This window comes from Dipteris shenzhenensis, chromosome 33 (assembly GCF_047967505.1).
Source record: "Dipteris shenzhenensis isolate YYH24624 ecotype China chromosome 33, Dip_SZ_1.0, whole genome shotgun sequence".
NCBI lineage: Eukaryota > Viridiplantae > Streptophyta > Polypodiopsida > Gleicheniales > Dipteridaceae > Dipteris > Dipteris shenzhenensis.
In genome coordinates this window covers 26559309-26587240 of record NC_141628.1, presented here as the reverse complement: position 1 = coordinate 26587240, position 27932 = coordinate 26559309, and the positions used below count along the sequence as shown (strand labels likewise).

The 27932-nt window shown below is 42.0% G+C and overlaps 1 protein-coding gene across 3 annotated transcripts in view; it reads left to right on the top strand.

The window, feature by feature from the left end:
* Positions 1 to 17070: 17070 nt before the first annotated feature.
* The window catches only part of LOC147879894 (peptidyl-prolyl cis-trans isomerase FKBP16-1, chloroplastic-like), a 47602-nt gene continuing 36740 nt past the window's right edge, over positions 17071 to 27932 (top strand). Inside the window, exons 1-7 of one of the 3 annotated variants that reach the window (XM_087372004.1) lie at positions 17071 to 17206; positions 17291 to 17437; positions 17516 to 17550; positions 17711 to 17804; positions 17918 to 17978; positions 18064 to 18109; positions 18462 to 18559. In XM_087372004.1, the coding sequence (XP_087228130.1) occupies positions 17112 to 17206; positions 17291 to 17437; positions 17516 to 17550; positions 17711 to 17804; positions 17918 to 17978; positions 18064 to 18109; positions 18462 to 18550 (567 nt within the window). In that variant the 5' untranslated portion in view covers positions 17071 to 17111 and the 3' untranslated portion in view covers positions 18551 to 18559. Of the gene's footprint in view, positions 17238 to 17290; positions 17438 to 17515; positions 17551 to 17710; positions 17805 to 17917; positions 17979 to 18063; positions 18110 to 18461; positions 18560 to 27932 lie in introns of all 3 variants that reach the window. The other 2 variants (XM_087372002.1, XM_087372003.1) reach the window with 2 other exon arrangements.

Genomic DNA, 27932 nt, shown 5'->3' with positions numbered 1-27932 from the left:
CTCACTATCTAAACAGCCACCACCGCCGCCTCCCCTTCCTTTAATCACTACATGTGATCATGAGCTTACCGTTTTTAAAGCTTTCTCCTTCTTCTTCATTTTTGTCTCCACTTCGTAGCAAGCTTTGCTCTCTGCCTCTTCATCTAGTATGCCTTCTCAGGACCTTGCTCTCTCCCTCTTCATTTGCATTTCACTTGGTACGCCACCTTTCTTTCACAAGTATCCTTCCACCTCCCTTGCTCCCCGTACTTGGCATTGGACGACTCGTCAACTTATTCTTGTGCTCCCTTCATTGACCAACTCGCTAGCTTCCTCTACTTGGAGTCGTCTTCTTCCTTGCACAGTTTCGGTTTGGTTGACCTTATGTTGACAAACTTCTCTTGTTGCTTGTCCTGCACAGCTCCTTCTCAGTGCAAGACTTCCTCTTTGTTGCTTGGCACTTAGTTATTTCTTACCCACTCTTGTCAGCTCTTGCGAGTCCCTGCTCATCCTACTCTGATGATCACCACCTTCCTTTGCAAATTCTGTAGCCATAGGTTTTCATTGCTTCTCTATGTTTTTTATGTGGCTTGGTGCTACACTACTCGATGGCATTCCGCCCTCACTTCGTTGAGCCCTTGTTGAATTTACCTCCTACCTTCTTGCGCTATTTTGCCTCTTGACTCCTACCCCTGTGCGATACTCTTCTCGTTGCCTTGTTTAGATGTCGGGCACTGCCTTGACCCTTGTTCCTCGAGGTAATAAATATCCGTGCTTATCCTAATGACGCATGCAACCGGCTTGCCATTGTCTCATGCATTGCTTACTTCAGTATGTGTGTTTCTCATAGATTCACTATTTTGTTGTAGCATTTTGTTTCAGCGTTGATTTTTCACATGCTTTGTTTATATATATATAATTATAATTACAAGTATAAGAGTTTCACATTTTAACTCTAATATTTTCCTTCTTAAGTTAGTGGTTTTTTTAAGAGCTCTTTCCCCTAATAATAAATTAATTCTTGCAAATTAATTTATTGCGTAAAAGCTTCACTTATTAAGTGTGTGGTACAATTTTCCTTTATTAAGGGTGTGGATAACCCCCCTTGAATGATTTTTGCAATTAATGATGGATTGAATTGATTGTATGGTTCATTTATTAATGGGATTATTAAATCTAAACACACATACACACATAAACTTGTATATCCCCCATATGAGCACACACTCAAGTGCATGTATGCTCATCTACAAGTGTATGCCTAGGTTTCTACGCATGCATATGTGTGTGTTTGCCTATGTGTGCACATAGGTCATGGTGTGTTTACACACATATACATGTGTCTTGAGTCCTAGGCTTGTGTGAGTGTGTATAACTCTATCTACATGTGCATGCAGACTATGCTTATGTATGTGTATGCATGTATATGTACATGTGTGTGTATCTTGTCTGTGTGTTTACTCACCCACATAAATACAAACTTACACACAAAGAGACACACATTTATAATAACACTGCATGCAAACACATAGAGACACATTCACATGCCTAGAGAAACAACATAGACATGTACACACACCCTTACATGCATCAAGTTTCTTGTTGCAAGCTCTTTGTCTCATCTTTTCACACCTAGCAACCCTAGCAAGGTGCCTGTCGCAAACGCTTCTCCCTCATTGTCCTCCATTTCATTAAGGTGATATCCCAATGTTCGTATACGAAGGCAAAATGGTATCTCTCGTGGATGGTCAAGGGATGATGAAGGGTCGTATTTACTTCTCTTTACCCTGTAGTTGTTTGGGTAGTTCTTGAATGAGTGTGGCTTTGTGTAGCTCTGCTTGAAAGACTATGCAACACTTGTAATGCCTTGTGGACGTTTCTTGATAGATGTTTGATATCATTGATTCTCAAGTTTAGTTGGCTCCTTAGCATGCCTCCATTTGAATTTTGAGAGGACCGAGGTAGGGACTACTTGAGCATGGCAAGGAGCTACCATGAATTAAGGCAAGAATTAAAGAAGGCATGAAGGCCAAAAGGATGAAAGATAATGCGTGGGCAAGGGGACTACTCTCTCCTCTCTCCTAGCCCCCCCCCCTCTCTCTCTCTCTCTCTCTCTCTCCTCTCTCTGCCTCCTCTCTCTCTCTCTCTCTCTCTCTCTCTCTCTCTCTCTCTCTCTATATATATATATATATATATATATATGTATGTATATATATATAAAGAGAAAACACGCAACTTATAAGTAATAAAAGACCTCGATTCTTATGTATGTATGTATGTATCTATCTATCTATCTCCTCTCTATATCCCTCTACATACTCTCTCTCTCTCTCTCTCTCTCTTGTTGTCCCTCTCTTTGTTATAGGTAGTCTAGCATTTTGTTGGTCAAAATTGTGGTGGGTAGACATTGACACATGGCGCGATTGTGAACTTGTGAAAGATCAGTTTGTGAGCAGAATGGGGACACGTGTTGTGAGATGGCATGGTGGAATTGTGGGCAGACTCGCATGACATGACATCTACTAGCTCTGCGGCCTCTCAGTGTGGATTACCAGTTGGTGGCCGCCGCCATCATATATAACACACAGACACAATTATATTTATATCATATATTTTAATATACTATATAATATAATATTATAATGTGTGTTAAATAATATATAATATGTTATGCATCTCTCTCTCTCTACACACACACACACACACAAAATTATATTTATATTAGATATTTTGATATACTATAATATATTATGCCTCTCTTTTTTCATTTGGACAATAATAAAAATGTATTTAATTCAAACAAACTTTTGAAATTGAAGAAATACAAATTTGGAGGAGAACCTTGTTTTCAAGAAGAGTTGTATGTCGATGCATGCAACCTTGTATATTGAAGTCTTAGTAAAGATGGCCCATTTTATGATTGTGCTCAATGTGTGTATGTTGAAAATGTGTGTTTATCAAGATAATGTTTGTATATGTGTTTAGGAGTGTGTGTGGTCTATGTATGTGCATTGTGGATGAGTGCACGTGTGTTACAACTTCTCTCTCAGCCCCTCTTGCCTTCACTCCACCTCCCCTATTGTTATGAGAGAGCAAGAAGAGAGAGAGAGAGAGAGAGAGAGAGAGAGAGAGAGAGAGAGAAGGGATTTGTTATGCCTAGGGTAAGTGGACATGGATGGAGTGAGTGGGTGGAGGGAAGCTTGTTGTGCAAGGCATGCTAGGAGGAAAAACATGGAAGGAGCAAGGGAAGGTGCAAGGATAGGGTGCCACATGGCACAACCTCCCTCGCACAAGATTCTAGCTCTCAAAAAAGACACCAGCTTTAAAAACAATCCACACCCTAGTTCTACAGCTCACCTGCTACACACTCTAGCTTTAACTTTGCTCTAAAGCTCATTCTCCAAGCCCCAAGGGGCAATAATGCACTAACACATGGCTCAGCTTAGCTCACTCTCTGAGAGGCTCTCTACCTAGCAAGAAGCTCTCTTCATGGCACACCCATTGGGTGCCAGATGGTAACACTTCCTAAAGAAATATAATAGAAGATAGAACATGAGATACTTCATCACTACATGGCAAGAAGCTCTCAGCATGGCACACTCATTGGGTGCCAAATGGTACCTCTTCCTTAAGAAATAGAATAGAAGATAGAACATGTGATACTTCATCACGATAGATCTATGTGTGTATGTGCGTGTATGTGTGTGCATGCATGCGTGCGTGAGAGAGAGAGAGAGAGAGAGAGAGAGTATAACCTAAATTGACCTAGCATGTTTCCCCTCATTTCTCCTTGGATTCACCTAGAGTCAAGAAACTAGGAAGAGTTAACTAACATTGAACATAGGATGTAGAGGGCTAGGTTTGGGGTGGTGCTGAAGGAGTCGAGGAATCATGGCAAGAGAAGAGGAGTGGTGGGTGTTACAACCAAATGAGGTGAAAAAAACTTGAAGGACATGGTAGAAAGATGTGGGAAAGAAGGCATGCCCTAGGAGACCATGTAAGGAGAGTTCCCATATGGCACTACCCTCTATGTGCCATCATGTGAAACTTCATAAAAAAGGAGATGAGACAGAAGATGAGGTTATGAAACCAATTGAGAAACAATAGAGGATCATCTACTAACTTCACAATCCAACACAAAGTATTGAAGAAGATAAGAAATATCGGTGGATCTCAAGGCCACACATGCACATCAAAATTGCATAAAAGGCTCTCCATTTGTAATTGCCAACAGCATCTTCACCTCATTCCTTTTCACACGCACAAACCTTGCCCAGTGATATGCCCACATGCTCGAATACTCATAGTGCACCTCTACAAACTTGTCCCCAATGTCAATCATCTCCACATCCTCCATTCACCTCCTTAGAATTAGCCACATCCTCCATTCACCACACCATGTGCATAGAAATTAAAGGAAAAGTGGACTTAGTTTTCTCTTAAGAAGGCCACAATCACAGTTTCATTACTGTAGCTAGTCTTGCGACCTAGTTAAACTCATGGGCCAGCAAGAAGGTGAGGGTGTGAGTTAAATTCTTTTAATTTACCATGAGGTTGAGAGCTTGATGGATTGAGGAAGGAGCTCGATCTAGTAAGGAGGAAAGGCTAAGGACAGAAACAAGCTTGATATCGGCAAAGACCTCTTACTCTACTATTGTGAGCGATTGCCTCTGGCTATGGAAATGGATAAGGTTTTCTATTGGAAGGGGAGAGCACCTAAAGCTGTGGAGATGACCTCCTCAACATCACCTTCTCCATCTCTATCTTTACTTTTTCCTTTTCATCTACCTTGCCTTCTTTCCCTATTAAGCAATCATCCAATCATCGAATCTTCACACTACTGATAGATTTTCAAAATATGTGCATCTATCTTGGAGTGATTCACAAGTACTTTCCCCTGCACGTTCTCTTTTCCAACTCATTAGTCCCAAGAATTAGCAAAGATAATGGAACAATGTCGGGGCTGCCAATAACCTTCTTGAAAATGGTTGTCAAAGATATTGACAAACCTAAGAGATTGGTATTGTTATAGTTGAGAGCTAGGACCAATGCTCATTTAATCCTCAAGCTCATTATATCCACCTCTCCAAACCCTCTAGGCTGCAACTCACCAATCTCCTGAAGAGCAACTTTTTAGGAAATTTCAAGCTCTTGCAAGTAAGCTCAAGCTTCTTATAGCAATATTTATGTCATTGTAAATGCAGAGATACTTGTTTGAATTTAATTTACATGTTGAGATGTCTCAATGTAGTCTTGTACAAATATTGAGATCAAAATTCAAAATGACTATCTTGAAATTGCTATGCCAGAGATAATCTCATCCAGCAAACACATGTACAATCGATGCTTACAATGTGCTTCGAATGCTTAAGGTCCTCACTGCATACCTTCACAATGTGTTTCAAAAGCTTAAGGTCCTTACTGCATACCTTGGCATACCTTGAAATATTTCTGAGCACAGAGATCCCGGGCAAAAGATTTTGGTGTTGGCTACTCCCCCTACTTCTGTTGCAGCTCCAAAAGAAGCCTTCTCCGTAGCAACATGCTCCTCTATCCTTTCGACATGTTGCCTATCTACCACTCCTCGTGCCTTTGCTACCATGGTCAATACTCATCTTGCACTCTTCAGATCCCTCTAGTGTCTCTCAATCTCTCTTTAAATTCGGTATATCATCATTCTGAGGCAATCGTCCCCCCCCCCTTGCCTTATTATCTTGGTGCTTGCCCTACCCTTTGGGTGTTATGAGCCTCCGCAAGATCTTTTTATGCTGCCTTTTTCATGAAGTCGTGAGCTACTGCCGACCATGTCCCTTATCTCCTCTGCTCATAGGCCTTTTGAAAACTAATTAGATGCTATAGCTTGTGTAATGCTCAGGCTTATGCTAACATTAAGATCCAATTCCATTGAACCGGCCTTAGCTTCTCCAAACTCGTTTTTGCCCAAAATGTCAGTAGCCTCAACATCATTTTTTATAGTCTCATTTTCTAAGTCAATACTGTTGATTATTGGCCTAGAATTCATGAAATCATTGGCAGATTGGCTAGATACGTCAGCGTGTGGAGCATAAAGGACCCGAACTAACGTATGCATCTCCGTAAGAGTCACACCAGAGCTATGGCTTATAGGACTACTACCATGTACGTGATTCCCACTCCTCTTCATAAAGGTGTGCAAAGGCTGCTGCTCCCATAGATGGGAGAAAAGGAGAGGCTACCCCTCAAGATAGCTACTACCTATAGGATCGTAAGGAAATCCTTGCGCAAAGTAGAATGGAGATACCTTGATCTGAGGAAGTGTTGAATGTTATACTCATCCAAAAGTTTCCCAAACAAAAAGAGGCAAGCTGAAAAAGTGTCGATGAACAAAAGGAGGCTCATGCAATCAACTGTTATGTAGGACACCAAGAAGGCCTCCATCCATCGTGCTCTATGCAAGGAAATGTAGGACACCAAGAAGGCCTCTAGGGAAAGTCTAGAAATGGTGGGAAATATTACTTTTTCCCATGTTCCCCATTTCCCACCATATCATTACCCCTTAATTCCTTTGGTGCATTTGCATGGCATAACCAAAATAGCTATTTTCACTCTTTTTCCCCTCGGTCTTATTGGGGCTCTTACAGTATGACCAATTGGCACGATATGACCTGTTGCTCTATGTGAACTAGTAGCTTAACATTGCTATTGCTACACATTGTAACCTAGACTATGATAACATGGAGTGTTGAGATGCACATGTTGTAGAAAGGGTGTCACACTTCCTCTCTATAAATTTATACAACTCCTTCTTAGGAAGTATAAGTATTGAGTTTTGGGTAATAAGGTCATGGTAATGGGTAATGGTGCTTCACCTTACTAATATGGCCACTAAACAATGGTGATATAGGAAAGGTCAGGCCCCTTGGAAGTAGGTGGCCCAGTGGAAACCTTATCCTTCGGGCATTCTTGAATAATCGGCTCTGTTAAGATCAGGAAGGTAGCTGCCAAGGTAGGGAGGGTCATGAAGACCCATGCTAGTTGTTCTAAGCTTCAACGCTTAGTGATTTCTAGTTTTAATGTCTCTTCAAGATTGACGAAGCTTGTTCACCCATCTAGTCTCGATAGTATATCTTGATCCGAAGTTACCTTACCTGAGGAGGCTCAAACTCATCTTGGTTTCAAGGAATGTAGTCATGATTTCTGCTTCTGGTTGAATTTAAGCTAGATTTTGTTCAAGGTGGTAGCATTTATGAACAGCTATGCATTGATCCTTATTCATTTTAACGTCGCTTCTTTGCCAATGAGAACACTCATGGACCAAAGGCTAGTCTTATTGATCAGGAAGTTAACATATGCATTAAGGTGGATATTCATTATAGGAAAGCCATGGCATCTCACAAATGATCATATGAAGTTGGGAGGCAATTTGAGAAAGTTTTTGAGACCTCACTCGATGTGGTTTGAATGGACGCTTGCTATCTAGCTTTGTCTTTGTTTTTCTTTAGCAGACCTCCCTCGTTCTAGGAGCTTGATCATTGGCTTTCTTTTGAATAATGGCTTCAAGAATAATCATAGTACAACTAAGCTTTTGGGATGAGAGATATATCTCATTCAAATGCATTCGCACTTTGTTGTACTAAAGTGGCTCTTCCCATTCACATAAGAGTGATTTTCATCAAAAGATTTCCTTGCTGTCAACGTAATGTTTCTAGTCGGTCGTGGATTTCCTAATATCAATAGAATTGTATATATGGGCGTATGTATGTATGTATGTAGTAAGTATGTATGTATTTATCTATCTACATACCATTTTTTGGGGGTATTTATGTATCTATGTATCTATCTATCTATCTACACACACACACACACACACATTTTTTTGGGTGAAAAGATTTATCTTTTATATTACAGAGTCACAATCCCAAAGCAGGATGTGCTCAAGTACATCAAGAGAAGATTTCAAGATATGACAAATATACATCATGATTGAAAGTCCTTGTTTGCAAGCAATCAAAAAAGATTGCTACAAAGAGTGCATGAAGAAAGAGTATAGGGGGAAAAAGGGATCACCAAAGACTTTGATTGCTATCTTTCCAGAGAGTCCATAGTGCCCAATACCGAACCCATAGAAAAAACAAATCAAAACCCTGTCAGTGTGGGTGAATTGAAAATAACCAGAAAGATTTTCCAAAAGCAGCACTGGGAAATCTAGTTTGTAAATGCTGGTGTAGCAATCCCAAAAAGTCACGAGTGTGAGAGCAAAGCCAAAGAAGATGAGGCACAAAATCTTATGCAGCCAAGCATCTGTGACAAACAAGTGGAGAAACATGTCTGTGTGACAGAAACTGTCCTGATGGAAGAACTAGCAATATTCTCCAGAGAAAAACCTGTTGTCAAAGAGGAATTTTAGATTTTCAAATCCCTCACAATCTCCGTCGCCACCATTGTGCGGTACGATTCATATGTCAAAGGTTGTTTTCCCACTGCTGCAAAACCCAATTGAAGTGTCTAGTCTTCGATCTTGAATTTTCAAAGGAGGTATTGGAATATAAGGTTGAAGCATATGAGTAATAAGATACCAAACGGGATGGTAATGCATGCCAAGAGTGAATTTTGCAGCAGTCGGAGGAAAAGAAAGAGGGGTCCCATCATCATGAATCATATCTACAACAGAACGGATCCCCTTAATACTCAAAAAATACAAACGTCGAGGCTCTTGCAAAGCCAACGAAGGGGAAAATGCTCTCACCAATGTATGCTTTCAGAACATAAAGAATTGCCCTATAAAGGTTCCCTGCCATTCCATTCCAAGTGAGATAGCATGTGTTTCCAATCGATCAACATTTCAGAGATCAGTGGGCAGCCTTTGATTATTCCCTCAATAGAACCTAAGATAAAGTCCCAGGGAGTGGGCTGCCAATAACCAAAGGCAGGGGTAGCAAGTTGAGAGAGCAAATGACGCATCATGGTATCCCATGGTTGAGAACGCTGCATAAATTGCAGCATCATTTTGCCTTTATGAGTAAGAATATGTACATGAAGATATAGAATATTAAGTCCTCCATGCATCCTGGGAGAACATAGATGCTGCACCGAAAGTAATCGCAAGCTTTTTTTGCCATGTTTAGAGCGCCAAAAGGCTTCCATATCCAGAGACATGAAGGCTGCAAGATGCTCTTTTTTGAACATGATCAAGGGCAAATAAAACTAAATGTATGCCATAAGAATGGATTGAACAATCCGTAGACATGAAGAGGCCATGTGGCAAGTTTCCGGTATTCAAGTTTCTTCTTCAGTTTTTCCAAAACCCAATCAGATTGCTCTTGACAAGTAATCATCCAACCAAGAGGATAACCCAAATAACGAACAAACTGATTTGGTTGGACAATTTCACCAGGCCATAAGAGAGAATGCCATTCCTTGGAATGCAAAGGTAACAACTTGTATTTCTAAAAATTAACATGAAGGCCAGCAGCCAAACCAAAAAGAGAGAGTGCTTGCATGAGAGAGGATAAATCCTGCTAAGTATTCCTTGGAGTAAAAAATGAATCATCAGCATATTCCTAAGCAATCAGCATACCACTTCCAGGAATATCCAAACCATGAAGCCTATCTATTACTACCAGATGATCCATATACTAAAGCATGGGACATGTAGCAATAGCATAAAGCAATGCACTAAGTGGATAGCCTTGATGAACGGAGCACCAACGAGTCCATGCTTCAAAAATATCTTCTAAGAGTATGCAAGTAGTCTTACTATCACTGTAAAGCCAGTAAATAATATTCTGCAGATATAATAGTAAAACATCTTACTCTGTATATTTGGCATATTCTACACCCACATATGCTTTAGCAATATTATTTGTAATATGCCATCAAGGAACAAAATCAGGATGAAGGCCATCATGCGAATACCCTTTAATGCGATCAACTACCATCTTGGTGATGATCTTGTAAACAATAGGCATAAGGGTAATTGGCCGCTAGTTAGTGGCAACGACAATGCCAAGTATGATGCTTGTTGTGAGCTTATGTGTTGTGTATTGAGAATAGCATTGCCAACTTTTCGGATACATTCATTTGGTGGGGCTTTTGAGGCTATGCTTTCATTGTACGCTGCCTTGACAGCTTCTATCATTTCTTTGTCTATTTTTGTGATGTATGATGTGCAATACGATGCTGCTCCGTGTGGGTTAAGGATAAATTGTATATTTGTATTTGTGCACCATAGCTTTGAAATTATTGCATTGAAGTTGTTAGTGTAAATGTTGTTAGGACTTCGTCTAAGAAACAAGGTAGGTTGAGAGATAGTTGAATGTAGACTTTTGATGTATTCGCTTTCTGACATGCAAATCACTTGAAGAAAACTCTCGTGGGTCATACTAAGCATTCTTTCATCTTCTAGGGTTAATTTTATGTGTTTCATGTTTTGTTTTAATGTTTTTGTTTTTTGTTCTTCTTGTAACGGCGTCAATATAGTTGTTCTTTGCATTGGTTCTCTTGGGAAGCCAAATCTACATTTTTTCATGTTCTTGAAGCAAGTTTTCTTGTGCTTGTGTGTTTGAATCTCAGTTTGTTGAAGTGGAAACATTGAGATGTCTGTTGAGATGTATTTGTCGACAAATGATTCTATGTCATTGTTTGATGCTATTCCAGGGACAGGTGCATCTTCAATCCATAGAAGCCCATGATTATGCTAGCTTCCTCTATGCTGGGATTCAGTAACAAAGAAAAAATCATTCAACTTCCCTAGAATGGTAGTGTCTTTGAGAAATAATGTTTTGAGACACCTAAACTTATGAACGTAGTATTGTGCAGTTGTTATTGGATCAGAACATATAAGATTGCGAGTTGCTATTCTTTAATTTGCATGTATATGCTCTTGGCGTTCCTCTTGCAATAACTAGAAGCAGCGAAGTAGGGGTTCCCACAGTTTTTCTGTTGCAGAAAGTGTAATAAAGAAAGTTGGTGGACCAAGTTGGTGCAACATTGCAAATACGTTTTTTTTTAATTGGTACTTGTAATCAGCAGAGCTACGTAGATGTGTGAAGTCCCTATATCCTATGTTGGAGTGCAACAACTTCTCTATGTTCGTGTCAAGTAGAGCATCCTTTACTTTCAATGTTTGGCCCTTGTTTTGACCTTTTCTCATTCAAACCCATGTAGATGAAAGGACTTGTTGTACAAATATTTTCATTGTTTTGAAGAAAATGTTTTCTATACATAGAGCAAATCTTCAATCGACATTGATGAGTTCCCACTTTGCAATGTCTTGATAAGATGTGCCTTTAGGAAGGTTGTATTGTCTCTCATTGCCATAGAAAAGTTTAGGAAATGCTAATTCCTCACAATACTTGTCTTTGAAAATACTCAAAGGGGAGTAACCTTCAAAAGGTGCTTCCTCGAAATCTGCTACTTGTTAGCTATTGTATATACCATGAGCCAATGTGTTAGTTAGTGGTTGGTCATTGCCTTCTAGATTTTTTAGCATGGTGTCTTCAGGAAGGAGTTCTTTCTCTTGTTCTTGTATCATTGCAATGTGCATTTCCCACAATGGATTTATCTTCACTTTGAATAACTTGTACAATGAAGAATGCAACATTTCCCTTAGGGCAAGCATTGTCATTGTAGGCCGAACAATGCCACTCATGTAGCTATGTTTATAAGAAATATTTCATTTAATAGCCGTAGCAACAGTGTCTTCTGTGCTTAGAAACCTGGGGAGAAGATGTTGTGCTCTCTCCATATTTGCAAAGACATTGACAATGCTAGCGTGGAGTCCATATTGTCCATCAAACGATAATTCTCTAATTTGTGCAAATGGTATTCTCATGGATATCAAACGTGCTTTTATGTTGTTCAATGCTAATGTGTACTTTTTTGTTTGAGACATTTTCATGTTCTTTTTAGAAAAAAAAGGAATTTTCATTTGTTTGACTTGTTTGGAACAAATACAACACAATAACTTCTTTGAAGAATCAATGTTAGATACTTAGATGTCATTTGATTCAAGAAATATGGCCATTTTTGGAGTTAATTTGCTCAATGCTCGGTGAAATTTTAGTGAACCACAACAAACACAAGCAAAACTTGGAGTGTCCTTAATACTTTCCTCATATTTTGTTGGCAATGACAAATGTTTCCTATTTCTCTTTTTGATGCGTGGATTCAATTGTGCAATTTGTGGCCACTGATTTTGATCTTTTGTTGCTTGCGTCGTTGTAATATGAGTTGTAAAGTTGTTTGATGGAGGAGCTTGATTGTCTTCAAACGTTGTTCTTCCAAGTTTGTATATTTTGTTTATTGTGCTTTGCATAGTGTACTTCCTCTCAAGTTCAAGTGATTGATGTATTGCAGCAATGTCTTTTGTTGAGAAGTCAAAATGTTTTTTTACTAGTTCATTTAGCAAGGTCAAATCTTTTTCTGTCCACTTGCAATAAATGCGATTTGACATCACTTCAACCAAAGGACAAATCAGCCAAGTTTGTGCGGATTCATCTACTAATAGAGAGTGTCTTCTTGCTTGTCCAACTTTCCCTATCAAGGCCCTCTTTGTTATTTTTGAACCATTAAAGTGGAGCAAATTGAAAGAATGTCCAAATAAGTTATGGAAACGTTGCAAAACGTAAACAATAATTGAGTATGATGATGAAGATTTAGTGAGAATTCTTTGCATTTCATTAATATCAAAAGTACAATTGATTGATTTTACACTCAACATTTGCCATGGATTGTTGTGTACAAATGTAGTGTCCATAATGTTATAAAAAATAGTATTCAACAATTGTTGATATGTAAAGAAAGGGAAGAAATGCAATAGGCACAAAAAACAATCTTCATTCGAAGGGAATTTTTGCAAGAACAAAACATCAACATTGAAGTCTTTTGATTGAAGTGCTTTATCTAACTCCATTGTTTAAAAGTTGATCCACCTAAAATTTGAAGGTACAAGATGTTGGAATAGAAATGGCATTTATTTTTTTAACTATTCCATCACAACATTGAAAAGACAATTCATTAATTTAAAAATATCACAATGACAAATTCTTTCAAACACAGTAATGAAGCAAGAGTCTTTTGGAAGCTATTTCATTGTCAAAATGAAATGAAAGTACATGGATAATGAAAGCAATAATCACAAATTGTTTTGGAAGGTTATAACAAAACTAGAGCTATTGATAGTGAAACTTCCACTTGGTTTTGTTGTTTTGAGTTTGCCACGTGCTAGCATAATATCTGCCTCGTAGAAATCAAGAAAAGGAACATTTAATTGCAGCACAGTGTCAACGTAAGGGCCTCTGGGCTGAACTGGAATCCTCTCCCCGTCGCGTTGGTAAATATCACCAGTCAAACAAGGTACACAAACAATTGTTTGGACACTCTTGCAGGAGTAGCAATAAGGTCGAAGCTCATCATGGCTCACACGTAGCCCACTGCAAGAGTCACATTCAAAACTCTAACAAGTCTGCATTGATGTTGGTGAAATGCAACACCCCAACAACCTGTCACACAAGTGAAAATAATTAGTTCTTGCCTTTGCCTAAGAAGAATTTAGTGTTGAGGAAGGACAATGTACCTTTGTTCCATATCCCAAACGAGCAACTTGGCTAGAAAATGTTGCCTTCAATGCAACTTTGATTGGACCTTCTGGAACCTCAGCCAAAATGGTGAAATCAAAGACACATATTGTACCTTTGGCTTTAAGGAAGGAGACATTTTTGAGAACATACATAACAAGCCCTTCCTCATTGAATTCTTGGATCAAGGAAGTGAGAGTAGGCTTGCATTCCATGACGAAGGACAGCTATCATTTGTACACAAACAATCATGAAGTCTTTACTATTTCACTTAAGATTAAAAGTAGAAAAAACAATATTAGAACTTACTGCTGCTCTACCTTGATGTCTTGGCCCATCTACCATAATAATTTGGTCAACATTGCCGTCGTCATTGCTAACCTTGATGATGACAATGCCAATTGTGCCAACTACGTTTACAGCATTGTAGTTGCAAAGATTGATCATTTTAGGAGCCCAAGGGACATAAGTGCAAAGAGGATGATCTGGAAGCAATTGAAGGTTGCCATCAAATGGCTCTCCTCTAATAATGCAAGTGCTTGCATCAATGAGCAAGGACAACTTGGAGGTTCCACCTTCACTTGCACCTCTTGGAACTACGCTTGCTCCCTCTATTCGATAGAATTCTCCAACTTGCAAAAAGTTTACAAATTGGTGAATGTATGAAGAGGGTATACGCAATGTAATAGTATGACAACAATACTTGTCTATCAAGCCCCCCTTTAACAACACTGGATATTTTGGATTTGGGACCTTGTATGTTCCATACTTGCATAACAATTTGCCTTCAAAGACAAACCTATGCGGCACACATTCAGATAATTGGGTTATTCGTAGTGACACCAATGTATTTCCACCTCCTACAAAATTCTCCTTTGTAGGAATGATTGCTCTCGTGTTTGGAGAAAAGCCATGAGAAGTTGCTTGATAGTCGTTGTAATTGCCTCCATTGTACCTCTTCTCCATCTTGTTTTAAGACAATTTGTTTGCTAACTGCATTTACAAGCACAACTATTTTAAAGGAGATTCTTTGCTTTTATTGTAGAAGCAATGCACAATTTTATTTTTCCACTTTTGTAGCAAGTTTTTTTTGGCCATTAGAACAAAACAATAAGTGTTTATTGCAAAATTTTATTTTAATGAAACTTCATGATTGCAAAATGCAATTATACAATAATTACTTTTGCAACTATATGTCTGACATTACAATAATACGAATGTTTGCTATTGAACTAAAATAATAGTCTTACAATTTCAATAACAATTTCAAACTATTACAAACTTTAAAGCATAATGGATAAAGTTTCCATGTACTAATTTCATCATAGTAGAAGTTGCAATACTATAAATGTAAAAACACAATCTCTTCTAATCTGAGTCAATATTAATGACATCAACGACTGCAAGCTTCATTTTGCACGAGCCACTTTTAGGTGTTTCATTTTTCTTGGGGCGAACAACACGCGTACTAATCTTACACCTAAAGTCGACATACTCCGGATGTCTTCGCACAAGATTCTTCACCGAGGAAAAAAAAAACCAACTATTATGAGTTGTACATGGTGCAAACAAAAAAAGGATAAGGGTGGATTTCCGCACCTTGGGCGTAGGCCTCTTCAGCTGCAACTTGGAAAGATCCTCTTAAAGATCGTTTGGAGGAGGTCTTTCTAATAGCAGAGGCTTTCAACAAATTTTCTTTTGGGGCCTTGCTTGGAGAAATTATAGACAAAGGTGTTGATGCATGGCTAGGTGGGGAAGCTGGTTTTTCCATGAATGAACATGCAAACCTAGGTAGAGATGGACCTGATATTGTGCAGCAAATTAAAAGTGTGTAAACCCATAAAAAAAATTAACAAAAAAGAACTTGTCTAATTCTTGGTATCTCTATTTAACAAATGTAGATATAATTCACTGCAAAGGACAAGGACCTGCACAGTAGAAACAGAAAAACTTCCAAACCTACAGTACACAACCAAATAATAGACAACCATACAATTTTGTCTAATCCTACAGTGTATGTAATTTGTATTTCAATATTGAAAAGACTCTAAAAGGGGAATACGTGCAGCAGCGAAAATGGAAACAACAATAGGAGCAGAGGAGATTGGAGAAATGAAAGAAGAAAATAAACGCAGAAGACTACCACACACTACACAAGCGAGACATCCATACAATTTCATCTACACACAATACAGAAACGCATTTACAAAGCAACGTACAAAATGTCTGTCTCAGCAGATTCTACTGACATTGTGGCATACTCACTTGCGATGGTACAACACAATCAGTATCCATCCATGTCGTATAAAAACAGGGGAAAGAAAGGGGAATCCGAGCAGCAGCGGAAATGCAAACAACAGTAGGAGCAGAGGAGATTAGAGAAACGAAAGAAGAAGATGAACGCAGAAGACTACCACACACTACGCAAGCGTGTCTACGAATTTAATACAAAATGGAGCAGTGACTTGCAAGGTCACGGGCAACCAGCACATTGGCCTTCGAGGGGCATGCAGTGATAGGAGTTTCATATGCAGAGGGGGCAGTCTTCCTAGGCTGTGGTGCGAGAAGAACCTTTGCCAATCCTAGCAAAACCAAACAGTATAAGAAGTATCAATAATCGAAAACAATAACCATGGGGTTGAGCAGTACAAATAACAGAACAGGACTCACTACAAAAAACGGAATGGAAGGACTAATCAGTATCGATTGAATACGAAAAAGAATGAAGGAAGGAAGAGAAGTAGGAATATGTTTGTTTGATAGACCTCTCTCAAAAGTCCCAATGTCAGTCTCCATATAATCACCATATTGATTTACTCCAGCCATCGCAAAATACAAATAGAGAACAAGATGAGCGATGCAATTTGCCAGACCATCGTGCATGCAACATTATGGACCACCTAATTGCTAGAGCCGCCACCACCTAATTGCCAAACTCGCCAAGAGAAAGACGAGAGAAAACAGCGAACTTGCGAAGTCCACAACGCTCCCTAACACAAAGATTGCATGCGCACCAAAAAGCGAGATGCAGGCTCCTGGTGTCTCTTTCGTAAGTGCACCTGCTAAAATCCAACGCACATCAGCTACAATAACTACGAGAACGTAGGTAGCAAAGTTGGCTCAATCAACGGAACATTTCGAGTAGAATCCGAGCTCAGTTGTTGATAACCGAGAAGTCAAGCATGCGCAACTCATGATCGATCGACTCATAGAGAGTAGCTAAATGCAAAAAACACGAACGGAATAGAATAAAATCTCAGAGCGGAAAAACACGAACGGAATAGAAGAAAATCTCAAAGCGAAACAAGGGAGGCGACGGAATGAATGCATGCATTGAACAAGAATGAATGCAAACTGAACCTTCCATCTCTCTCTCCCACGTGTAGCCAATCATATAAAGATCAATTTTTATTTTAAAAAATTACGTATTTTCTGCCTTCTTCAAATTTCTCTGTTGCTTAGGCTCCCCCAGGCCAAAAATTGTGGTTATACGCTAAAATTACAGAATTAAGATAAAAACCATTCTGTGTCAATACCGGATCTAGTTTGGTCACCTTGTTTTAGAAGGGAACTGAGATGCCGATCTCAGGAGAGCTACTCACCTGCTATTCGACACTTAGGCGACCCTTTCTTATCCCATCGCATACAGAGGCTAGATCGGTGGGCAAGAAGTACTCCTCACTCCCCAGTGTCTTCTCGTCAGTCCAATCTCTCATTCAGACATGGTCCTCACACGTCAGTCCTTTATGTTGCAGGTGTTTCTCTATTTCACAATCATCGCATTTTCAGCGACTGTCAAGGCGAGATGTCATTATTGGGACTCTACTTGTCTCTATACCATCTTACCAAGGCTTGACAGCGGCAGCACCCTTTATTATGATGGAAGAGCCCAACCTTCCAGGGTAAATTGTCAAGAATGGCAACTTTCATAGAAAATGCACTTAGAACTTGCAAACGCTAACAGACTTTCACGTACGCAGGTTTGTCAATACTGACATTGGCGTCAGAATTCAAGGTGTTACTCCTCTGTGAGAAATCCATAATTGTTTACGTGGTACACAACATGAATGTCTACAGGACGTTCCCATCTATTCATTTTCTGTTTCTGTACAATCTATGCACGGTGACCTGAATCAAGTTATTCGAGTATGAAGAAGTTTGCCCTGGCTCGACAGAGGTTGTGGAAGGCGAGGGCGGAGCTGCCAGTGAAGGTGATACGGTGGAGTTTAACTATGTGTGCAGGCGGTCAAACGGATATTTTGTTTACAGGTTAGCATATGGTGGCTTACTTTTCTTCTTGTTTGATAAATGTAGTTTGTGTGTAATACATGTAAATATCGTTGCTCGTTTCTAATATTCGTACTACGCACCTTGCATTCCAGCACCGTTGATCAATTTACTGGAGAAAGCAGACCCGTTACATTACCTTTGGATGGAAGGAAGGTAGAAGAAATCAAGCCTTTTGGGCATTTAGCAAAGCATCGTTGATCACCCATTTGAACATTGCTGTCTTCTTTTATGCTGCCAGATAATAACCGGCCTTCAGAGGGTTCTTGTGGGTATGAGACCTGGAGGTAATTATCGAGAATCAGAGAAATCGCCAGGACTTTGCATCAAGTTGTGAATGTGTTTGAAGTTTGTAAACTTCTTTATCGGAGGCCTGCTGCTCTAGTAGGGAGTTTCTCGAACTTGTCTCATATTTAAGATCTATTATTATTGATTTAGGATCTCGAAAAGATGTTTCACAGTGAAGTGAAAAGAAAAGGCTATTATGTTGAGCGGAATGATATACATTATGTTGAGCGGGATGATGATACCTGGTGATATCACCACACAAAGGTATATATATAGATATATTATGTTGAGCGAGATGATGATACTTGTGAGATCATCACACATTTTTGGTTTGAACTTCTTTTATAACAGGAAAGCGAAGGGCCGTGATCCCACCTCAAATTGGCTACATCACTACAGACCTGGAACCACAACCAAGAGAGGTAATCCCCTGCGAATAAAAAATTCAGGTAAATCATATGATAGAGTTTGTTGGATTCTCTCTCTCTCTCTCTCTCCCTCCCCGTGTGCCCCCCCCCCCCCCCCCCCCCCCCCCCCCTCTTCCCCCCCCGCGCCTTCCCCCTCTTTGTCTTCACAAGAGATCAAGAAGGTTTATGAGACACAAAAGTGCATGACGTGTAGTTAAGCCAAGGGAGAGCCTAATTGACTCTTTCGTAGATTACAAAAGAAGTCAAAGTCTACATTCATGATGAGTATGTTGGATGTGGGGTACAATATGCACGAATCACTCCTTGATGGCTTTGTTTGTTTGTTTGTTTTTTTATCTCCTTGATGGTGGTGTCAATATAACATCAAAGGGACATCAGTTGGAATTGTCCTAAACATAGATGGTCTCTTATCTCTCAAGAGAGTTGGATTAGATTTAAATCTCACTCAGAGAAAGAATAAATGATTTCATTAACGTGTTTATGCAAGATCTAATCGTATATGAGACCAAGATATTACATGGTATGAAACTCTGAAGGGTGAGCATAGGTGTTTCGCTCAGACATAGTAGAAAAGCTATGAGATCCAATCTTGGCATGATGGTAAAGTAGGGAATGCATCAAGGCAAGGGTGTCTTTGTGGACGAGGGGAGTCACACATTTCACATGAGATGGTATCCCCTGCCTACTTGGTGAGCAGGGAGACTAACATACGCCAGGAGATACATGATGCTAGGCCATGTTTTCCTTAGGATAGCGTTTGGGACATGTGGCTTGGAACATGTTGCTAGCACGCTGTAGCCTTGCGATTTGTGACAGCAGATCTGATCTGATGCCACTTTCGTCAACATGTCGCTGAACGTTATATATATTTTGCGAGCGATTTGGGATCAAGGTAGTGAGGGTTCTTAGGAAGACTATTGAGCGGCATTGCACGTCTTTTATATGTTCATGGTTTGAGGAATCATTGGTTGTATGGCCCACCACACTTGTTGGCACCTACTCCTGGGCTACCATTGGCAGGACCCAGCTGCGAGCGTGAACCCAGAGAATTAGGCTGCAAGGCAGCTAGTTCTCTTCTTCAGCACCTCACAAATAGCTAGTATTGTATCAGTTTTCATGGTATATAATATAAGTTCATTTTCCTTGGAAAAAGAAGGGACGGTCACCATCCTCCTTTCTAGTGCTAATGATCATTACTTTGGTCTTGTCTCATTTTTTAGAACTTCCAAACTTCACCGAGTGCATTCAAGTGTCTTTGGAGACTAGACTTATCCTTTGCAAGTACCATAACCATACATCTTGCCAGCTTATCAAAACCTTTTCATATAATTTGAAATTGCTTCCTTAGGAACTCTCAAATCTGCCATTCTGTCCCATAGCTTTTGCACTGGCCTTATGTCCTACAGACTTCAAAGCAACAAAGACAGTATCTCCTTTTCCTCGAGTTCCCTCTATCGTTTACCTCATGGTGACCAAATGATCTATTGTTAAGTGCCTTGGCCTGAAGCTTGCTTGTGATGGCACTCACATTCATTTGGTTGATCTCTAATCAATGCTTGTCCTTCCCGGTAGACCGCCCATTGATTGCTTTCCTAGCTTTCTTCACTTTGGCAAGTTCAATGGCTCATTGTTTGAGATGGGTCGGAGTGAGCTCTTCAAGTATCCATATATTTGTGCCCTTCAGCTTATGGGTTTTTCGAAGATTCATCATCCTTGCTTCTGTGTCTTTAAGAAAGACTTGTATCTGTATTCCCTTTTGGTTGATATTCCATGTATCCTCTTGTTCCCATTCAACTTGAGGTATTTTCTCCTTGAGGCAATTGATTCTATTTTCTGTGTACTCTTGTTCACTAAGACAACCATCCGGCAATTCCCCCATGCATAGTATCAGTTTGTTATTAACTCTAGCTTCCTGTTCTTTCACTTCGACATAGAGGTCAGCTTTCCCCTTTTGTTGACATCAGCAATCACTTCTTGTTTCATAGACCTCACCTGATTGGTGATCATTTCTTGAACTGTAGAAACAAGCTGTGGTGCTGGTGGAGACTTATTACATTTGTGCAATACCTCAACTCTCCTTACCATAGCTGCAAGCCGAAGCTTGAGCTCTCGAATTTCCTGCTGTGCGGATAATAAATATGCTCCTGGGGGTCTAAAATAGTCTTCTGTCTCTGATGTCTGTATGTATCTAATGAAGGGGGAAAAAGGGCTAATTTATAGGCCCTTTAGAAGCCTTTTAGGTGGGAAATGTGGAGGGACTATATAAGTCCCCATCCACCCCTCATTTTACACTTTTGATGTGACATCTAATCCTATCTACTCCCTTCTCCTTCCTCCTACGTGCTGCCTACACTCTCTACCAATCTCTCTCTATCTCTCTCTTTCCCTCACCCTTCTCTCTCTCTCTCTCTTCCTCTTCTTCCCTCTTCCCCTTTCCTCACTTCTCCCTCTTCCTCTCTCTTCCCTTTGCCAATCTTCCCTGCCTCCTTCATTGCATTGGTATCAGAGCTCCGATTCTGGCACCTTGGCTTTCCCTTCACCCTTCATCATGAATTCAGCCTGTTGTACAAGACAGCATTGTATAACCCTCTATCTAAATCGACGCCTATCTTGAGGAAGCACCTCAACACGAACTCGCTGCCGTCAAAGCCCACACAACGAGCTACGTAGACGCGTTCCAGCAGTAACGACTACTAACAACCAACGCAGTGCAGGTAGTTGGGAGCAAAAATCGAAGTGGGCAATTGGCTCCGGCTTGGACCACAGCACACACGTATCTACAGCTGCGATGCCATCCATCGGCCGTCTGGTGAAAACGAATAAACCGTGCCTTTCGTCAAACCATGTGGTTGGTCGCCGTCCATCGCCCAGTTGATGCAAGTGCTTGGTCCGTTACTGACCTAACCCACGAACCGGCGGTTACTCGATCGACTCAGAAGGACCCGAACAATGACCGACCCTAAAGGATTTGAACAACGAGGTCTCTTTCCGTTGCACCATGGAAATCGTCACTGCCATCGTTGTATGGCCCCAAGCGACCCCGACCTACTATCTCGACAGTCCTGAGACGTCCTGCCTCTCATCGTTCGTCTCCGTTGCCATGCTCGTGCGCCGTCGTATCTGCCAAGTACATCGTGTCTATGAGTCGCGTCCGCCCGCCCATCGATGCCCTGCAAAGAGATCAGGTCAATTTTTCTAAGGTTACTAGAACTAGTTAGATTTAGTTAGTTTGGTTAGGTTGGGTTAGGGCAATCTAACTGGAGTGTAGAATCCCGTAGGATAGAATAGATGCATCTTGGAAGAGGAGTGAGAACACAATGAAACAAAAATGTAGTTCTCTATTATGGATTGTGAGAGAGGTGACTCTCTCTTATAGAAAGGGGGAGAAGGTAACACCTTCCCTACATCAGTGGCAATCAGCCCCTACATCAGTGGGAATCAGCCCCTACATCAGTGGGACTGGCCTAAATTAAAGGAACCTCCCATGTGGCCTTTGGCTTACATCATCACTTAGGTCACACACTAGACACATCATAGCACTTGATGTGCCTTTGCAACGCACACAAACACACATGTGACTCCCCTAGATGCACATATGCACCATAGAGCAAGCCCTTGATCACACTTATCCCAACATACCCTCCCTCAAGGGTTTGCCTCTTGCAGTGTCAAGGATACATCTAGTCTCATAGTTTCTCATGCCATCTCATGGTGGTCAAGGATAAATCTATGGCTAGGATCTCATGCTAGCAAGGGTTCCCAAGGGTGTGAGGTTCACAGAAATGGGATAGTCAAAACACATATCACATGGTGACCAGAGGTGATTTACAAAAGACAAAACATATGATATTCTTTTTGGAGTACTACTCCAGGCAGAGAACCTCAAAATTTGACCAAGTGATGATAAACAAAAATTCAAAAGACAAAGTGCTTAAAAAGCATAGTCTTTATTTTCAAAGTTTGATTCTTCATTTGCTGATGGAGTTCTTCCTTCAGCCAGATTTGCTTTGTTGTTGAAGTAGTCCTTCTTCACAAGAAGTGCTTGATTCTCTTTGGAGTTGTTCTTCTTCATGGAATAACACATTCTCTTTTCCAATTGTAGGTAAAGGAACTTAATAAGCAAGATATATTTGAAGCATTTTCCTTGTGCACCAAATACTGAGAGAAGATGATCCCGAGCTTCATGTGAAGTTTCAAAGCCATCAATGTGGTGAATGTATGAGTTACTTAATCCCAAAGCAATGATAGCAAGAGCCTTCTTGTCGTTGATCAACCAATTAGCTTCTTCTTTTGTAGACTTCTTTTCCTCTCCATACCATATCTCCTTTTTCATAAGCATAAACTTAGCTTTTGTTTGCCAAGTATGGAAACTAGTTCCATCAAACTTCTCTACTTGCTTGGGTTTAGTCATCTTTACAATTCAAGTACTCATCAAAAGAGAATCACATAGTCATCATTCTAAATGCAAAGTATAAGGACACTTATGAGCTCCATGACTGAGTTCTACTACTCAAGTACAATCAAAGCAATGAAAGTCTGCAGTAAATAATGAAACTTATGGTGGTTGCTCAACACCCTTTGACCAAAATATGCAGAATTCTGTCGACAGAGACCAGAGTAGATTGGAGGGTGCAATTCTCATAGCTCATAGCTCTATTCAAGGGGATTTTTATGCAGGAAGAAAGGCCTTATACCAGAGTAGGTCCTCCACCAAGGAAGCGCGCAATGTTGCGCCAGGTCGCCATAGCCAAGCTTGACAAAGTCGACTGGTTTTTTCGCGTTTTCTCCTCCAATTCTTGACCAAACGGGCTGAGATTTCATCAGCAGCTTGCCTGTAGTGTCGTCCAGCTCGAGCTCAGAGGAATTTGTAAATGGGTAAGCACAGAGGCGGCATTACGCGATATATCGACGGACAGTCTTCGTGTTGGCATTGCGCGTACAGAAGAAATCTCTCTAATTGCTTGCAGCTGGAAGGTCGCCCATACACGAGGAGTCTACAGCTCAGAGGGTTTGAACAATGGTCGCGTATAATGGGAGAACTGAGCTCTCACAGATTTGGGGAAGAAAGAGGAAAATGGAGATGATGAAGAAGCTTTGAAAAAACTAGTAGTTTATGCTAGAGAGAGCATCTAATGCTAGGCTAGGCTAGATCTAGAACCTAAAGCTCTGATACCAAGTGTAGAATCCCATAGGATAGAATAGATGCATCTTGGAAGAGGAGTGAGAGCACAATGAAAACAAAAATGTAGTTCTCTATTATGGATTGTGAGAGAGGTGACTCTCTCTTATAGAAAGGGGGAGAAGGTAACACCTTCCCTACATAAGTGGCAATCAGCCCCTACATCAGTGGGAATCAGCCCCTACATCAGTGGGACTGGCCTAAATTAAAGGAACCTCCCATGTGGGGGCCTTTGGCTTACATCATCACTTAGGTCACACACTAGACACATCATAGCACTTGATGTGCCTTTGCAACACACACAAACACACGTGACTCCCCTAGATGCACATATGCACCATAGAGCAAGCCCTTGATCACACTTATCCCAACATGGAGTTAGGTCAAAGTAGTGGGTTAAGTTAGTCTAACTACTTGTCCTAACTGTTCTAGAGGTCTTAGGGTTAGTGCACTAACTGTCCTAGTTGACCCCTAGGAACCTCCCCACCTCCAAAAAACAAAAGGAAAAAAAGAGAGAGAGGAAAAAAGGGGGGGCAAGCAAGGCAGCTCTTCATAGCCTCTTTTGAAGGCCTTCTATAGCCTTATTTGGGCTCGTTCGGGCCCCTTTTTGAAACCTCTTCGCCGACCTTCCACCTGAGCTTCTCCATTGACATTTTCGTGGCTCTACACACTATATTAGGTGCTCATTACATCAATGTTTTGCTGTCTACTTCTCTGAGTCCGCTTCATTTCCTTGCTTGCCCTCAAGCTCCTCCCTCTCGTGACAGTCACCATGGCACCCAAGCGTGCCCCTCGTGATACATTGCATGACTGTGGTGGTATGGAGATCCCTACAACTCAGCCTCTCTCTCCTGCAGCTCGAGAAGCGCAGGCAGCGCAGACACGGTTCTTGGATGCCCTTGCTTCTATGCTTGCCATCTCCCTTCATGCTTTGATGGGTGCCAAAAGTGCTGAAACTATCAGATTGAAAGGGATAATTAATGGCAGGACTATTCACGTGTTGGTGGACAGTGGTAGCACTCAATTTTATTAATTGCAAAACCTTACGACTGAATGCTACGGAAATAGATCATGGGCTGAGAGTAGAGGTGGCAAATGGACAGCATGTGATTAACAGATATGTTTGCCAGGATGCAAGAATCAAGCAGGTGATCTCTTGGCATTGGGTATGGGCCCAATAGAAGTTGTCTTGGGCTGTGATTGGTTGAAATCATTGGGCTAAATCAGCATGGGTTTAAATGCTTTGTCACTCACCTTTGTCCACAGGGGTAGATCTGTAACATTGCATGGTATTGCAACCCCTAAATTGCATCTCAATTCAGCAAGGCAGCTTGCCAGAGAGCATCTATGCACTGAATGTGTCAGTATCTAAGGAGTGTATGTTAAGGATTTTGATTTGCAGAAACTGCTCTCAGAACTTGCAGATGTGTTTGCTGATCTGCCTTCATAGTTGCCCCCAAGGAGAGATGTTGATCATGCCATAGTCCTGGAGCCTGGCAGTAAGCCAATTAATAAGGCCCCGTACCGTCTTTCGAAGGTAGAACGGGAAGAAGTGGCAACACAGGTGCGAGAATTGCTTGAGAAGAATTTTCTCTCATAGCTTTTCTCCTTTTGCATCCCAGTACTTCTGGTAAAGGAAAAAGATGGTTCATACCGCATGTGCATTGACTACAGGGACTTGAATAAGGCCACTATCAAGAACAGGTTTGTGATCCCCAGGATAGATGACCTGTTGGATGAACCCAAAGGTGCTCAAGTTTTCACTGAGATTGATTTGAGGTCAGGCTACCATCAAATCAGAATGAAACAAGGAGATGAGCACAAGACATCCTTTAACACACAGAGAGGTCTATATTATTTGCGCAAAAAGTAGTGCTAGTTATATTACTTGAAAGCGAGAGTACAAGAAGGCCTAAAGGCCAGCGGGCTGCAATCACAAAACGGATTCAGCCCGAGGAATTAAAATGCTAAATACAAGCCTCTCTGGGCATAATCATCGGAGAGTGGACAAACAACCATGGTGGAGGGGCGTAATGCCACTGAAGACTCTGAGTAGAGTGCTGGAAGAACAACTCCCGGTGGTCCCAGTCGCGAAGGAAGTGTCGTCTCTTTTCCTTCCTGCCCGGGACTCCCCCTAAATCAGATCCCACTGACCCTTGAGCGTGTGAACGATCGTGCTCCAAATGTCTGCTAGGGTGTGGGTAGCAGCAGAAGTCTGAGCTCCTACAGTCTGCGCGCATCTGGAAGTCCAGATATGCCAGCCTGCAATGCTCCCTATGATCTCCCAAACTGGGTGCCGAGGCATCGCTCCTGCATTTGTCTCTGTCAGATGCCAAGGGAAGCTGTCCATGTATGCCCAGGTGGCCTGCGTGATGAAAAAGACGGGATCGAGAGAACTCATAAGCCAAGTGATGTCCCATCTCTGTGCTGCACCAGCAAACGGCTCCCCAAGTGATCGGTCCTAGCTCGGGTGCAGCCCTCGCTAAGATCCCCATGACTCCCTTCCAGACTGTTTGCGCATGCGAGCAGCTCCAAAGGCAGTGCTTCAGGGACTCCTCCTCGTGAAAACACATCTGGCACTGCCCCTTCTGCCTCATCTGCCTCAGCCAGCTGCCAACTGGTAGCCCCTTGCGTGCCACCATCCAAAGGAAGTAAGAGATCTTCCTCGGTCGCCAGCTAGCCCAAAGAGTCTTCCAGAAAGTGCGAAGAAAGACCAAAGATATCCCTTGGGCATACCAACTATGTGCCTGTGAGCCCGCGTTGGAGAGCCCCAAAAGCACGCCTACCCGTACGCGCACTGTAAGAGAAGAAGGGGTAGGGTTCTCTGAGGTCTCCAGTGGTGGCCAGCGCCACTCCCCTGGGTCCCACTCCACCTCTGTCAAGGAACGGCCCTCCCATATCCAGAGTCTCCAATCTTGGTCCTGCATAATCAGGGGATCTATATGCCACGTCTTCCCTTGCAGCCCTACAATGCGAAGGCGCTGCTAGGGAAGCTGGGGGTCGATCACGGCCTCTCTGCTCTGTAGGCGGCTATCATCGGTGACGGAGAAGAAGTGTACCGAGGAGTCCGAGAAAAGGCCTGCAACCACCAAAGGAATGCCTCGTGGAGTGAACTGTCCTAGCCACCTCTCATCTCCCGGGAAAAGCTGTCCGGTGACTATGGGAATCCTCCAACCTGCAGGAATGGCAGCATCAATCTTCGCTCGTCGAGCCTGGATCCCATGTGCCGTACCTACTACTGTCGCTAGCTCACCTGGGCTCAACTGGCTGTAGACGTCCCTCCAAACCCGGAGCGAGCGCGCGGGCCCAAGCACCCAGAGCGCCCATTGGATATGGGATCTCTCTCCAAGCTGGCGACCTGTATCATCTATCACCTGGCTGCTCCAGATCAGGGGCTGTCTGTCTATCTCCTCTCAACAGCTAGGGGGAACCTAGGAGAGGCTGTGTCGCAACTTCCTTCAGACCGAGACGAGGCTACGGAGGAAGGGGGAATGGGGCTGAGTCAAGGGGGCAGAAGTGAAGATCCATCGGATAGAAGGGTGCCAAACACCCCCTCTCTGGGGGGTACACGCGCTGAGACCATGCTGTAGCAAGAGCTTCCACGTCTGCCCTCTTGGGGTCAGACCGCGGATGACTAACTTGTCAAGAAGTGCCTGACTCTGCAGTTCTGGATCTATGATGTCGAGGCCGCCCTCTGTCTGGGGGAGAATGACCCTCTGCCAGGCGACCTTGGCTCTGGTGGTGCCGGAACCATCCGAACCCGACCATAGGAAGTTCCACACCAGTCTCCTCAGCGGGGCTACACATGATCTCGAGAAACACCAGCAAGAGGCCACATACCAAGCAGTGGCAAGAAGGACTTGGTTGACCACAAGGGCCCTGCCTGCCAAGGAAAGCCGAGCCGTGCTTCAGAAAGCAAGCTTCCGTCGTATGGAGGCTAGGACCGGCAAGAACTGTTGAGCCGGCGTGATGTCCAGGCCTATCTGGAATCCCAGGTAACATGTCGCCTGTCCTCTAGGGATCCAGTGAAACCCCAAGAAAATACCCCAGTGTGAGCTGGCTCCCGGATCCGTAAGAAAACCAACTGACTTATGCCAGTTGATTTTCGCCCCAGCGGCAAGGCAAAAAATCTCTAGGGACAGTCTCACTCGCTCCAGTGACTCGACATCATCCTGCACATATAGGGCTGTGTCGTCTGCATACTCGGAGTCCAGA